This window comes from Clupea harengus, chromosome 15 (assembly GCF_900700415.2).
Source record: "Clupea harengus chromosome 15, Ch_v2.0.2, whole genome shotgun sequence".
Lineage (NCBI taxonomy): Eukaryota > Metazoa > Chordata > Actinopteri > Clupeiformes > Clupeidae > Clupea > Clupea harengus.
In genome coordinates, this window is record NC_045166.1 from 8013851 (window position 1) to 8028570 (window position 14720).

At 43.5% G+C, this 14720-nt stretch overlaps 1 protein-coding gene across 2 annotated transcripts in view; it reads left to right on the top strand.

Annotated features, from left to right (window-relative positions):
- Positions 1–293: 293 nt before the first annotated feature.
- Positions 294–14720, top strand: part of acp1 (acid phosphatase 1) — a 20813-nt gene continuing 6386 nt past the window's right edge. The window contains exons 1-5 of one of the 2 annotated variants that reach the window (XM_012815728.3): positions 294–398; positions 4290–4363; positions 5597–5710; positions 11318–11379; positions 13770–13875. In XM_012815728.3, coding sequence (XP_012671182.2) covers positions 362–398; positions 4290–4363; positions 5597–5710; positions 11318–11379; positions 13770–13875 — 393 coding nt within the window. In that variant the 5' untranslated portion in view covers positions 294–361. Of the gene's footprint in view, positions 399–4289; positions 4364–5596; positions 5711–5776; positions 5891–11317; positions 11380–13769; positions 13876–14720 lie in introns of both variants that reach the window. The other variant, XM_012815727.3, reaches the window with a different exon arrangement.

The window sequence follows — 14720 nt, forward strand, 5'->3', positions numbered from 1 at the left end:
ACGAATCCATTGATATATTTGTTATCAAAGAAGGACAGATATTACATAAAATGGGGTTTCTGTGCTGTCTTTCATTTTCACTGTATAGGTATCTCTCAACCTAGAGTGGATACCAGTCTTCTCAGGGGTTAAATAACCAAACTGATGTCTGATTGTGATGCCCTGATATGGATAAAGTAGGCTACTTAGTCTTTTGTATAAATCTTTATAAATACTTTGTGTTATTTGCCCAAATTCATTTCATATTTGTTTTTGCACAAATATAAAAAAAAATGTTGTGTTCATAGTCCATTTTATGAAAAGTTCATAATTACCATCAGGCATCGCAATTGACAGCTATTGAAGGACCTTAATAAGCAACATGGCCACATCGAAATCTGTTCTATTCGTGTGTTTGGGTAAGAAGAATGTTTATATATAAGTCTTCTACAATGTATGTAAGCATACTACAGGGATGTATAGAATTCCATAACACTATTACTAAGTAAAAACGAAAGGATAAACACAATCTGTAAACCTGGGATATGGGCTGTGTGTGTTCATTGAATCTGTGACTGATGCTAGCCATAACAAGCGTGTCCCTTGGTAGCAAGCTACGTGAAGTTGTGATTGTATCACATAACATGTCTACGTTCAGATAGATTGACGTTAATTATCATTCCTATGTGGGACCAGTGAACTAATAACTATTATTTATGGTTGTCTCATCTGTGCGCTGGATAGTTGGAATCAGCTGATCTGACATTATTATTGTCCAGCATTTCAGCTTATTCGTCGGTTAGCTAGCTAGTTACCGTAATTTTTAAAGTTGGTCATTTATTTGTCTCTATGCATTATCTCACTATGCATTTAAATAGTCATGTAGTCCCGTGTACAATAATCGATGTCTGTATCTTGCAGTTTAAATAAGATTGATTAGCTTCTACGTTTCAATGGTTATGCAAGCGGAGTGACTATTTCCTGGGTCATTGCGTAAGGTGACGTATGAAACGCTAGTGACAGTGACAGTACCTTAGGCCAGGGGTTCTCAAACTTTATGGGGCCAGGGACCCCTCAAAGGGCAGAACATTTTCCGAGGACCCCCTCATAATCGCATCCCAAATTAAACCATATAGGCTTATAGCTATTTATAATGTTATATGCTTTTGGACTCTTTTACTCTAAAATCATATGGTACTAATATCACAAGAGTTTTAGATAGTCATTTTATTACATTTGGCATTACTTGACAGTATGTAGGATAGATTTTTAAATTATATTTTTGTAAAATGTGCTGAGAAGCTACTTAATGTTCATAGTTTGTCCAGTCCAGTTTATTTACCCGGTCTTGAACGATGGCAACCTTTGGAAGCCAGATATCTGCTGTTGGTTTATGGTTGATGTGATGAGCACTTGTCTGTATTAGGGTTGTCACGAACACTTAACAAATGGCATTCATATTAGTATTAGCCTCCAGCAAGATTTTAATGAAAACTACATGGTGACATCATAGCATTGATTATACACGTATAGCGTTTTCTTTCTAGAGTTTATTTTGACAATGAACTGGGCTACGTTCTTGCAGCCAAATTGAAAGCTACCAACGTCTTTAACGAGAATACATGCAATAGGGCCATCCGATATGCCTTCGGCTAACCTATCTTTTAAAAAGGGCCTTCTGCAACGATAAACACGACCCGTACTGATGGAAGATTAAATACATCACTTGCAGATTATCGCAGTTAACATTACTAGCGTGAAAAATGCGATTTAGTTACGTTAGCCACACTGCATTATGATCATTGTACTACGCATCGTCAAAATTCTGTGATGGGGAAAATCGCTTGTCGCTAAACTAGGCTAAAACTACTAGTGTTAGGCTGTATATGGGTGAGCTTAGAGGGGTTCATGTTTATAATCACATTTGCTAACCTGTAGTTCTTTGAATTCTCTGAAAAGTTCGGGTGTCTGTCTGAGAGGTGCTTAGCCATATTTGACGTGTTGCCTCCCTTTGCCAGAGTGACTTTGAAGCATGTTTTACAGATGGGTCTCTGTGTGTCGATGGGCTTTCCTTCACATTCTGCTTCGTATCCGAAGTACTTCCCGATCTTATTTCTGACATATATATTTTTAATACAAGCCGAGGACGGTCGGCAAGAGCTCCTGCACATGAGGCCATGTCTCCCCTGAGATCACTCGCAGTGTGTGAGAGCTGGGAAGCCCCGCCCTTGCAGTCAATGCGTGCAGGTAGCCTGACACTGACAGGGAGCGGAACAGTGAGTGCGCTCTGTTTGCGAGCTATTTTAATGAAGTACCTATACTAAAAATATGCAAATCCGTATCGTTTTTTACGTAAGGTTTCCGCGGTACCTTTCTAGTACAGGTACACCGTCCAACATTAGTCTATATGTTTTGTATACTGTATTGCAATAAATAAAAAAAACGTTGGAAGCCAGACTTTTTCGCGGACCCCCAGGCAAGGCGTCGCGGACCCCTTGGACCCCAGTTTGAGAACCACTGCCTTAGGCAAGGCCAGGCAAGTTTATTTATATAGCTTAATTCATACACCGTGGTAATTCAATGTGCTTCACATAAATACACAACAATGTGCTTCACATACATAAATACACAATGGCAATACAATGTGCTTCACATAAATAAAAGCAAAAGGTCAGTACATGATCATAAAAACAGTAAATTATAGGAAATAAAAGCATGAGAACATTAAGGCATAAAAACAGTCAAATATAGGAAATAAAAGCATAAAAAAGAATAATAAAAATCACTAGTCTACTACAGTAAGCAATAATGCTTCAAAGGAACTGTTCATAGCCAGTTAGCAGAAGGCATCTGAGAAAAGTTTGGTCTTTAGTCTAGATTTAAAACTGAAAATAGTTGGAGCGTTTTTAATGTGTTTTTGAAGTTGTTTCCAGAGGTGAACCGCATAGTGGCTGGGGCTGCTTCACCCTGTTTAGTTTGGACAGTGGGTTTTACTAATAGAAATGTATGCTGCGATCTGAGAGATCTGAGTGGTACGTACTGCTGAAACATGTCAGATAGATACTTTGGCCCTATCCCATTAAGTGACTTGAAAACAAGCATCAGTGCTTTAAAGTCAATCCTGTAACTTACTGGGAGCCAGTGCTGGTATTTCAGTATAGGGGTTATGTGGTCAGTTCTTTTTGTTTTTGTAAGAACTCTGGCTGCTGCATTTTGTATCATTTGAAGCTGTTTAAGGTTTTTTTTAGGAAGGCCTGTGAACAGCCCATTGCAGTAATCAACCCTACTGGAGATAAAGGCATCAATTCGTTTTTCCAAGTCATCTTTTGACATAAAAGTTTGGCAATGTTTTTGAGATGGTAGAACGCAGATTTAGTAATTGCTTTCATGTGGCTGTTAAAATTTAGATCACTGTCTAAGAGGACACCAAGATTTCTGACAGTATTCTTTGCTTTAAGTCCTTTTTTGTTAAGAAGGGTGGCAATCTTACATCTTTCCTCCTTTTTACCAAAAATTATTACTTCAGTTTTGTCTTTGTTTAGCTGGAGAAAGTTCTGAGACATCCAGTGGTTAATTTGCTCAGTACAATCACAAAGAGATTCAAGGGGACCATAGTCATTAGGTGTCAAAGCTAAGGCTGCACTAAGGTCCTTAGGCATGTTAGCCCTGTGATTTGGTTTGGCTGTTCTGAGATAACATTGCCTACTTCCCTTGTGAATTCCAGTGGGAACGTCAACCAGTTTGAATATCAGTTTGAGTCGCAGTGATTCATATTTCATATGGTTTGGCTAACCTCGTAGCATTTTCGTTAAAGCCTCATTCACATTCATTGTAAATTACAGTTTTAGATCCACACGAGTTCAGCTGTCTGACGCAAGGTGTTTGACCTTTACTCTTTTGACACTCCACGCTCACTCATTTTTACGAAAATGACTACCCTTTTCTTTCCCCAAAATGTTGTGGTTGGCCATATAGTTGAATGTAATTCTGTACTGACAGACAAAATACAGTAAATGTCATTCTGTATGGCGCTGTTCACATTTACTACAGTGTTAACAGCAGTGGTAGTCGTTAAGCTTTCATACCCCTGAAGTTGGAGTATTGGAATGAGGGAATGCAGTCATACAGTAAATCTAAAACATCCTGTCACATGGATTTCCAGTGTGCTGCATGCCTGTGGGTTTGTAGCGCTGAGGAAACGTCCTCTGGAAGGGAACTTTTTGTGGGTGCTTATGTAGAGACCTCTTTAGTGTCTGACTCCTTTCTTCCTCTTCCTCTTTCTCTCTCTCTCTCCCTGCCCTTCTTTCCAGGGAACATCTGCAGGTCCCCCATCGGCGAAGCCGTCTTCAGAAAGCTGGCCACCGACGAAGGAGTGGTTAGCGATGTGAGTTAGTCCTCCATAAGACCAGATGTCTCTTAGCTTAGCAGAAACCATAACTCCGTGTGGATAGAAGGTGGTCTAAATAGCCTCATCAAACTAGACCCACCACTATGAGTCAGTTTGTGGTGATGTGATTTCTACGTCTACTAGTGCTGGTAGACTGCCACACACATGTCGCAGAGAGGATGCGTGAAACAGGACTAACCAGTCCTAAGAAGAGATTCAATCATTGGGCTGAATAATTACGGTAGTCGCATCCCGCCAGACTTCTGTGTAGGGTTCCAGTTTAATTCTGCATTCGTTGTGCTTCTAAACCACCATATAGCCAGCTAGCTAAGGAAAACTAGCAAACAACAGTGTGGATTTGTAATTAGTGTAATAAGTCTCTATTGTGTAATTTGTACTGTTGTACATGTTGTACACCTAATCTTGTTCACAGTTATGTGACAACTGTTATGATTTGGAATTATTTTAGTTTTTGTTGTTTTTGTTGTTCGCCATCTTTGCACAGCCTGACTAGGAGGAAGTAAGACACTTGCATGAGACAAGTAGTCAAGAGATTCCTAACTTAATACGTCAAACCGGTTCAGCTCCACTGAGAATGAATGTTTCAGTGCATCAAGGAAACTGCAGGGAATGGTGTGGAACTGTCATTTTGATATGTCAATATAATTGTTATTAACTGCTAAAACAATTGGGCCTGTGGACAGGTACCTTCTTGAGCTCTAGATCACTAACACCATCACTAACTAAGTGTTTCTGAACTGCAGTGGTGTATGTCATTGCCTTTGAAATAGTTTTCATCTAGTTATTGGTTGGCTCTGTATGCCCTGCCATGCCACACTTTGTTCATGTATCACCTTTAAAATGATGGGCACTCACAAGGAAGATCGTTTACAGTCATTTCAAATTGCACCTGTCACCTGTCAAGCCTCATGGTTTCCTTCAAGCAGTTTCAAGGTTTTCACAAGAACAGGTGTTACATTATCAGGACATGGAGCCCAACATGCATGTAGTAAATCTTCGGTCGACCCCTCGGATCAGCCAGTGCCCATCATTTCAGAGGTGTAGTATGTAGTGCTGTTTGGATTGCCGTCATCGTTTCTTTTCCTGTTTACTGTGTGTTTGAGTACCTGCTCGGTGCTTGTGTGTGTGTGTGTGTGCGTGTGCCTGGCGTGTGTCGTGTGTGTGTGTGTGTGTGTGTGTGTGTGTGTGTGTGTGTGTGTGCACGCTCAGTGGAGGATAGACAGCGCCGCCACCTCCACCTACGAGATTGGCAACCCCCCGGACCACCGCGGCCAGGCTTGCATGAAGAGGCATGGGGTTCCAATGCGGCACGTTGCACGGCAGGTAGGCCCACATGTAGCCAACATGAGCTAGCACTAGCGTCCCCTTTTGCTCTGTGTGTCCCTGCAGTGGCTCATAGACAGCGGAGCGACCTCAGACTGGAACACAGGCAGCTCTCCTGACGCCAGAGGCCTCGCCTGCCTGCGCAAGCACGGCATAGAAACTGACCACAGGGCCAGACAGGTATATACATACACGTATATACTCCCTGCCCGCCCTATACACACACGCATGTACACACCTTGTGTGGGTAAGGCAAGGTCATATGCATGCACTGGCACTGATAGGTAAGTACTCACTCACTCACTCTTACATATTCAAATGCTTGAATCAGACAGTAACAAACAAGCACACACGCCTACACATTCAAACAGGTCTACATATTATGCTCACTAATACTGACTAAAGGACTGGACCAATATAGAGCACTTAGACTTGCACGAGGAAGCATACGATTACAGAGATGGTGTTGTTGTTAGGGATGGGCATTCGATTAAATTGTCTTAATCGATCGTCGGGAGAATTAACGATCAATTTTCGATTAATCATTAATATTTTTATATTAAAATTCACTATTTATAGGCTATATTAAAATGCAGTGAAAATAGAAAAAAACACAGCGTGTTTCCTCATTGAGATCTTTATTACAAGATGAACAACTCTTGTGGCAGTTAAACTTACAAGATGGACAACTCTTGTGGCAGTTAAACGGGATCCGTTCAATGGTTACACTTGAAAATATGCGCTGCTGTACTCTTAAGCAGCGGAGCCGACAGCTAGAAGCCGGTGCTCATAAACACAACTGACCCTCGTTTTTTTCTCTCTCTCTAACTAATTAATCTCACATTTTGAAATTCATTCATCTAGATTCATCGTGATTACTCGTTAATTTATAAGATTTAATCACTTCAGACAGCGTGTATTTTAGACACTGTTGTTTAATTGTATTTTTTTCGTGCTCTCTCGCCGTCATACAAGGAATGTACGCGAGACACAATGGTGCCCCTCGGCGGTAAATCGTAAGAATTGTCCCCTGAAGCAATTCGAATCACCTCAGTCAGCCCACCGTTTTCAACTATGTTGATGGGCGACAGTCACCGGCAACCCAAACTGCTACAGCGTTGGTAACCTTTTCACGGACTGGTCTAGTTATTTTCCTAGAGAAGTCGTGGAGTGTGGGTTGGCGACCATCTAACCTGGGACTGCTTTCTGTCGGGTGCTTTGCATTAAGGTGATAACTTAAAGACGAGCTGCTTCTGTGATAGCTACATTCAGCTTGACAAATGCTACATACAACTTTAGTTTTGTCGATTGTTCTGTCATTTTGCCTCTTAAACAGAAACGTTCCGCCCAACAATCCCTCAGCTCTCTCCATCTTCAACTACCGTCGGTCTCTTCTATCTAACTGACTGCAGACACGCTGCGGTTTCGTGCCATGGGTCAACGCACACCGGAAGTAAACAAAGTTGCGTTAACTGCGTTAAAATATTTTATTGCATTAATCTCGGCCACAATAATCTCATAGAATAACGCGTTAACTTTGACAGCCCTAAAATAAATAAATTACACGCACACTACGCAACAGAACATGCATTAGTTTTCTCGATGAAAAAATAATTTCATCGAGGAAATTCTTAATGATCAATTAATCGATCGTCGATTAATTATGCCCATCCCTAGTTGTTGTATCAACGTCTCTTTGGTACGAACGAAGGGAACCGAGTTCTACTTGAGAGATGTTCCTTTTCATCATTACGACCAAATTTCCCTGCCTGCCCTAAATCCACTCCACTCCAGTTTTTTGCCAGATTAGAAGTAGGGGAGTTTCTATGGTGTTTGCATTGGCCTACCGTCTTTATTTTGTCAGTAAATTTGTTGCCGATCTCCTGTTGCAATACATTCTTTAGTTTTTACGTTGACACTGGTATAGTCTGCTATGGAAACCTCTTTGTCTTTGATGGAAACACGTCTAACGTGAGACCTCGATTGGAATGCTGGGAGTGTGAATTAGGATTGTGTACTTACACTTTATATAGGCCTATTTATGTACTACAGCTGATGACCTGTAATATAATATTTGTAAAATTCGGTGTATGTGTACTGTATGTCTAAACATTTTAAATATAATGTATGTTTAGTGATGATAATAATTCAACAGTATAATTAGAGCAGACGATCACAACCGTCTTACTAGTACGGTGCGTACGGTCACATTTTTGCCCCGTGATGTATCGTACTACGGTGAATCGTTACACCCCTACTGTGTGCGCTCGTGTTAACCAGAACAAGATGCTGCTTTACTCATGATCCTGAAAGTTCTTCAACTAGAAGCAGACCGGCACACAGTGTTAGAACTCTCTCTCTCTCTCACACACTCACACACACACACACACACACACACACACACACAAATGCATACATGCACACAAACACACACACACACACACATACACACACACACACACAGGCAACTTTAAATACGCTTTTCTGTCTCTCCCTTTTTGTGTTCTTCACCTTCCTGCTTTCCCCTGCTTATCATTCTCTCTTTCTGCCCTCTCTCCCCTTCCTCACTGGTCTGTTTTCTCTCTCTCTCTCTTTCCCTCTCTTTCTCTCTCTCTTTCCCTCTTTCTCTCTCTCTCTTTCCCTCTCTCTTTCTCTATCTTTTCCTCTCTCTTTCTCTCTCTCTCTCTCTTTCCCTCTCGCTCTCCGCCTCCGCCTCCCCTTTCTCATTCTGTTTCTGCAACTGTTGCCAGGTTTCTTATTTCCTCTTATCCCCCCCCTCTACAGCTATGAGAGAGAAGTGCTGACCCTTTGTTTAATCTCCCTAAAGGATGCGATTGCGCTACTAAGCCAAAGGCCTAAGCATAAATAAAAGCAGTTTTGACAATGAAATGATATGAATAAGTGATAGCTGACTAAGATAAATAAACTGGTCAAAATCTTTAACTTTCTACTCCTAATGCCTGCGGGGCTCCAGCTATCTGATTGGCTGCCGAGCTGCCGTCCACACCTCTAAGCATCAAGTGTAGATGTGTGTGTGTGTGTGTGTGTGTGTGTGTGTGTAGGGGGGTGGTATGTATGTGTCAGAAAGTTTAGTTTAGGTCATGTGAAGGTCTGGTGAGCTCTTTTGCTCTGTTGTAGTGTGTACACCCCTCCACAGGGGGCAGTCAAGAGCAGTCAAAGGTAGAACCGGAGGAGAGGCTCTATTCACATGGGATCAGTGGCCAGTCTCTAGTCAGACCAGACTGAAAATACCAGATATGAATGAGTGTGCACACAACCCCTTAGTGTGTATTGGTTGTGTGTGTGTACGCAGGTTTGAGACCAGTCTGGAAGTGCATGTGTTGCATATCTCTGTATAGCTGTTTTCAAACATGCACTGCTGCCACATGTGTGCAAACGCAAACTGCCACAACGCAAATGTCCGAATCGGTTGGACCGGACATTAAACCCTGCCAGCTCCCATTAAACAGACCTTACCCTGCCAGCTTCCCAGTACAAAATCCCTGTAATGCCCGCTTGAGCTCAGGTGTGAATAGAGCAGGTCATTGTCAGGGGAATTCACAGCGGGCGAGTGGGCGTATTCTCACCCCTCACCACACGGACAACACGGGACAGAGACAAGGCGACCAGCCTCCAGTCTAATTTTAAATGAGAGCTGCTGATATGCAGGAGATAAGAGGCCACTGCACAGCCAACTAGGTTATCTCTTTAATGCAAATACTGATCTACATCAGGTCAACTAGGTTATCTCTTTAATGCAAATACTGATCTACATCAGATCAACTAGGTTATCTCTTTAATGCAAATACTGATCTACATCAGGTCAACTAGGTTATCTCTTTAATGCAAATACTGATCTACATCAGATCAACTAGGTTATCTCTTTAATGCAAATACTGATCTACATCAGATCAACTAGGTTATCTCTTTAATGCAAATACTGATCTACATGAGATCAACTAGGTTATCTCTTCAATGCAAATACTGAGGGATGGATGCAACATGGCAGCTACCGACATGAGTGAAGACAGTGTGAGAGCTCGATAAACCTCGTTTCGTAAACCTCAAGCAAGGAAGCGACCAGCGCCAAGAGTCAAGAGTCTGTCGCTCTCTTGTGACATCTATGTGACCACGCGTAAAACCAGAGGATTTCCAGTAGGTGCGAAGGCGCCCGACATGGAAAATCTCCTGCGTGCTTTATGTGTGTGAACTAAAACCGAACATAATTCTCTTGACATTGTCCAGAGTTCAGTGAGGGAGCTGCTTATGTGTGTGTATGATGGGCAGGCATTTTTTTTTTAAAGGGTTGTAAGTCTGCAAGCTCCCTAGGGCCATGTATTTGTGTCTGTCAGTATTGTGTTGTATGTATACAGCTCTCTTTGTGAGTGGGTGCAGTCAGGCATGCTTACATGTTTAGCTTCCCCTCCCCTTATGTCAGAGCAAGTTTATGGCAGTGACAGTCCATCAGGGTTTGTAGGGCTAAGCTTGTGTTAACCTTTGGGTGTATGCCGTGAATTGGAGTATGGAGAGAAAAAAGTATTCATAAAAAAATTCATAAATTTGAACCACATTTTGTCCTCTCTGGGCTTTCGTGAGTGACGCTTTTTATTTAATTAACACAATCACATCCACTAACAGATGTTAGATTTTTTTCTTAAATAAAGATTATAACTGTTACGGTGCCGTCATTGTCGCGTCGTGTCGGTTATCCACAATCTTTTCATTAGGAAGCAATATTAGAAAATATTCAAAACGTTAGGCTACATAAAGTTTAACGTATTAAATGAGATAGTAAAGAGTGAGGAACAAGTAATGAGTTCTGTGTTGTGGAGAGAAAAATACATTTGTAAATCGTTCTATTGTGTAATCGGAATATTTGAGGTCCATGTGTCATGCTTTTACAAGACAGACATTTTTATCTCTTCGGGCGGCGGGTCGGACCTGCAGGCAGTTGGAGCTAGGGGGAGCCGTCAGGTCTGACCCGTCCAAATTGTAGACTCACCCTAGACTTTTCACCCCTGTTACCATCAGAAGACACATGCTGTCTCTGTGCAGTGGAATGGAGCTTGCCCTCAGAATTGCTCAATTTTGCTCTCGCCGTCTCGGACACACACATACGTACACACATGCATGGTTGCTCTGTGGTTCATTTCGTAACCCCAGTGTGTGCAACATGAGGGGGAGTTTGTGTGTGTGTTGTGTGTGTCTGTCTGTCTGTCTGTCAAGTGCTCCTGTGGGCAGCCCTGATGTGCACTGGAGTGCATCCAGACAAGGGCCATGCCTGGGAGAGTGACTACCGATGAATGAAACACACACACAGTCTGAGATGCACTTACATACACACATGAATGTATTCTCCAGTGGGCTCGTGAGTGTAAAGACAGGCAGGCATAGAAAAGGCTCAGTAGGAGTCGAGAAGGGGGGGGGGGGGGGGGTTCCCCTACTGAGCCACTCTATTGGTGTGTACTGACCTGTGTCGCCTTGCCTGTGTGGAGCGTCAATAACGCTTTCTCTTCATTTCCTCTCTTTCACCCTGTCTGTGTCTTCCTCTCTTTCACCCTGTCTGTGTCTCCCTCTCTTCCGTCTCATCCTCTCTCCGGCCTCCAGGTGACCCAAGATGACTTCCAGACGTATGACTTTATCCTGTGCATGGATGACAGCAACCTGAGGTATGTTTCCTTGGGGAGGGTGTGTGTGTGTGTGTGTGTCTTGATGGTGGGATCGTGTCTCATAATAATAATACACACTCCATCCAATGGCCCCTTGGTGTGAGAATTTGGTTTGCTTGGGGGAGGGAGTCTGCCTCCTTTCCTGTTGGTGTTATGTTTTGTGTGGGTGTAGGTGGGTGGGTGCACACATTTGTTGTGTATGATGTTGAGTGTTATTTCATGGTGTGTGTGTGTATGTGTGTTTGTCTCTAGGGCTGAGGTGTGGTTGAATGTTTTGTGAGTGTGTGTGTGTGTGTGTGCGCTTTATTCATTATGAATGCTTTAGTTTCTACCAGTGCGAGTCCTGGGCTCGTATCTCTGGCACCCCGAGCGCCAGCGGATATTGAGCAAGAAGGAGCAGCATTGTAAATGTAAACGACACCAAGGTGAGGTCCAAACCGCTGGACCCCAACAGAAAAATAAAGGCCTCCACGCATCTAAGGCCTATTTCAAGACGACAGCAGTAGGGCCAGGTGCGGTGTCACCAGGGACACTACAGAATTAAAGAGCCGTACTGTTTCACTGCATATATGCGTCACAGGTTTACATACTTTAACAATCATACATATATGCTCCGCATGCACAGAGAATTCCAGAACATATGCACCATACACATGGAGAACTTAAGAACATATGCACCATACACATGGAGAATTCCAGAACATATGCACCATACACATGTAGAATTCCAGAACATATGCACCATACACATGGAGAATTCCAGAACATATGCACCATACACATGGAGATTTCCAGAACGTATACACCATACACATGGAGAATTCCAGAACATATACACCATACACATGGAGAATTCCAGAACATATGCACCATACACATGGAGAATTCCAGAACATATGCACCATACACATGGAGAATTCCAGAACATATGGACGACAGCAGTAGGGCCAGGTGCGGTGTCACCAGGGACACTACAGAATTAAAGAGCCGTACTGTTTCACTGCATATATGCGTCACAGGTTTACATACTTTAACAATCATACATATATGCTCCGCATGCACAGAGAATTCCAGAACATATGCACCATACACATGGAGAACTTAAGAACATATGCACCATACACATGGAGAATTCCAGAACATATGCACCATACACATGTAGAATTCCAGAACATATGCACCATACACATGGAGAATTCCAGAACATATGCACCATACACATGGAGATTTCCAGAACGTATACACCATACACATGGAGAATTCCAGAACATATACACCATACACATGGAGAATTCCAGAACATATGCACCATACACATGGAGAATTCCAGAACATATGCACCATACACATGGAGAATTCCAGAACATATGCACCATACACATACATGCATACTGACTTTGCCTCACTTTTTCCTATTTTGGGTATAGAGAAACGCCTCCTGTAATGTAGCCCCAGTGTGTATGGTTTGCGTAAGAGGCGGGTCAGGGTTAAAGTGGGGCTAAGTGGACTATCTGTCCTTAAACCCCCTGTTGAGGAGGATTGGGGGGGGGGGGGGGGGGGGCGGATCATGTCAGCATCAGCATCACATGGCCCCTTCAGATCCGTGGGGATAAGCCGCTTACTGAGTTCTTGGGATGCCTCTCTGGAGCCGCAGGGGGAGATCGGCCCAATGTTTGACCCCCCCCTCACTTTCGAAACTCACAGCCATCAGTGAGCCCAGCATAGCTGGCGCCTGAACCATCACCTGCACCCAGCAAAGAGGCAAGAGGGTCTAATGTGAGGGTGAATGTAACCATAGTGGGTCTTAGAAATGCACAGCTTGGCCCAAAGTGAACCCTTTGTATGAGGACAGGGGCCACCTAGTCCACCTTCATTGGCCGCTCACCTCTCACATATTCACCGTAACCTCCACCGCCCCCCCCCCCAATGCTGGCCTACCCCGGGGGTAGGAGGGTGGGGGTCGGCAGACCCTGGGTATTTCCTGCTGTGTGACCCACCACTGGCACGGGCCCCAGGCAGGTTTGGGACACTAGGCTTGGGCAGGGCGGCCCTTCCTGGGGAAGCCTCTCTGGAGCCAGAAGCCCAGTAGGCCGCTGTCTGCAAGCAGCAGAGTCGGCTGCCAGCGGCTGTGCACACACGAGAGGATTGGAGGGATTTGATTCGATGATGTATTGTGAAATATAAAGTCTGTTGTGTTTTCTCTTTTCTTTTTTGTTATTGCGTTGCCTGCTGAACCTGGGGTTCCACAGGCAGAACAGAACAGCGTGGAACTGGATCTTGCAGAGCTTTGTGGAGCTCTGCGCCGCCATCTTTCTCAAGTTCTGAGCTTGGCGTTCCGACAGGAAGGTACGCCGCAGAATGTGCTGACTGTTTGTTTCTGTGCCCCGCAGCGATCTGAACAAGAAGGCAAGCAAGGTGAAGAACAGCAAGGCCAAGATCGAGCTGCTTGGCTCCTACGACCCCCAGACACAGCTCATCATCAAAGATCCCTACTACGTGAGTTCCCACTAAAACACTTATCACACTCCAGCCACCTACACTAAGTGAGTTTTAAACATACAGGACAAAAAGGATAAATAATTGGATACGTAGGATGAATTTGAATGAATAGGAAAGATTAGTCTAACAAAAACTAAGAGTAGAATGTTGTAAGCTAGATGTTCCCTGCTCCTGAATCTCATTTTGGACGCGTACATTCTCACTGTATCGGTCTCCTGACACCACACACACACACACACACACACACACACACACACACACACACACACACACCGTTTGCAGGTTACAGTGACTTCATGCCTCTGGTCATAAATAAATCATTTGAATCTTTTGGAATATATAATTTTACAAGGCACAGTTTACAAACTTGATGGAAAAATACCATTTGTTATGAAGTGAACTCGGCATAACTTTTTTTTAGATCAAATTGGTTGAATGAAAGGGCTGTGTGACTATGGGAGAGTGATCATGCAGGTTAGGATTCATTTGTATTATGTTTTTATTGTTAGTTTGTTTATTTCCGTGGTCATTCCTTTGAAATGTGTGAAGTTTGGAGGCTACCCTTATCGCAATCTGGTGGCCATATCTGCATACCAATGGATTTTTACAGTACTACCTTCCCATCCTGCCTCATCATTAGTGCCCTACACCCGCTCTCCTGTTCCAGACGCCCAGAAACACAATACTCCCCACCTCCTCCCTTCTTCTCCCCTCCTCTCCTCTTCTCTCCTCCCCAACACCTCCTCCCCACCTCCTCCCCAACACCTCCTCCCCACCTCCCCTCCTCTCCTCTCCCCTCCTCTCCTCTCCTCTCCTCTCCTCTCCTCCCCAATACCTCCTCC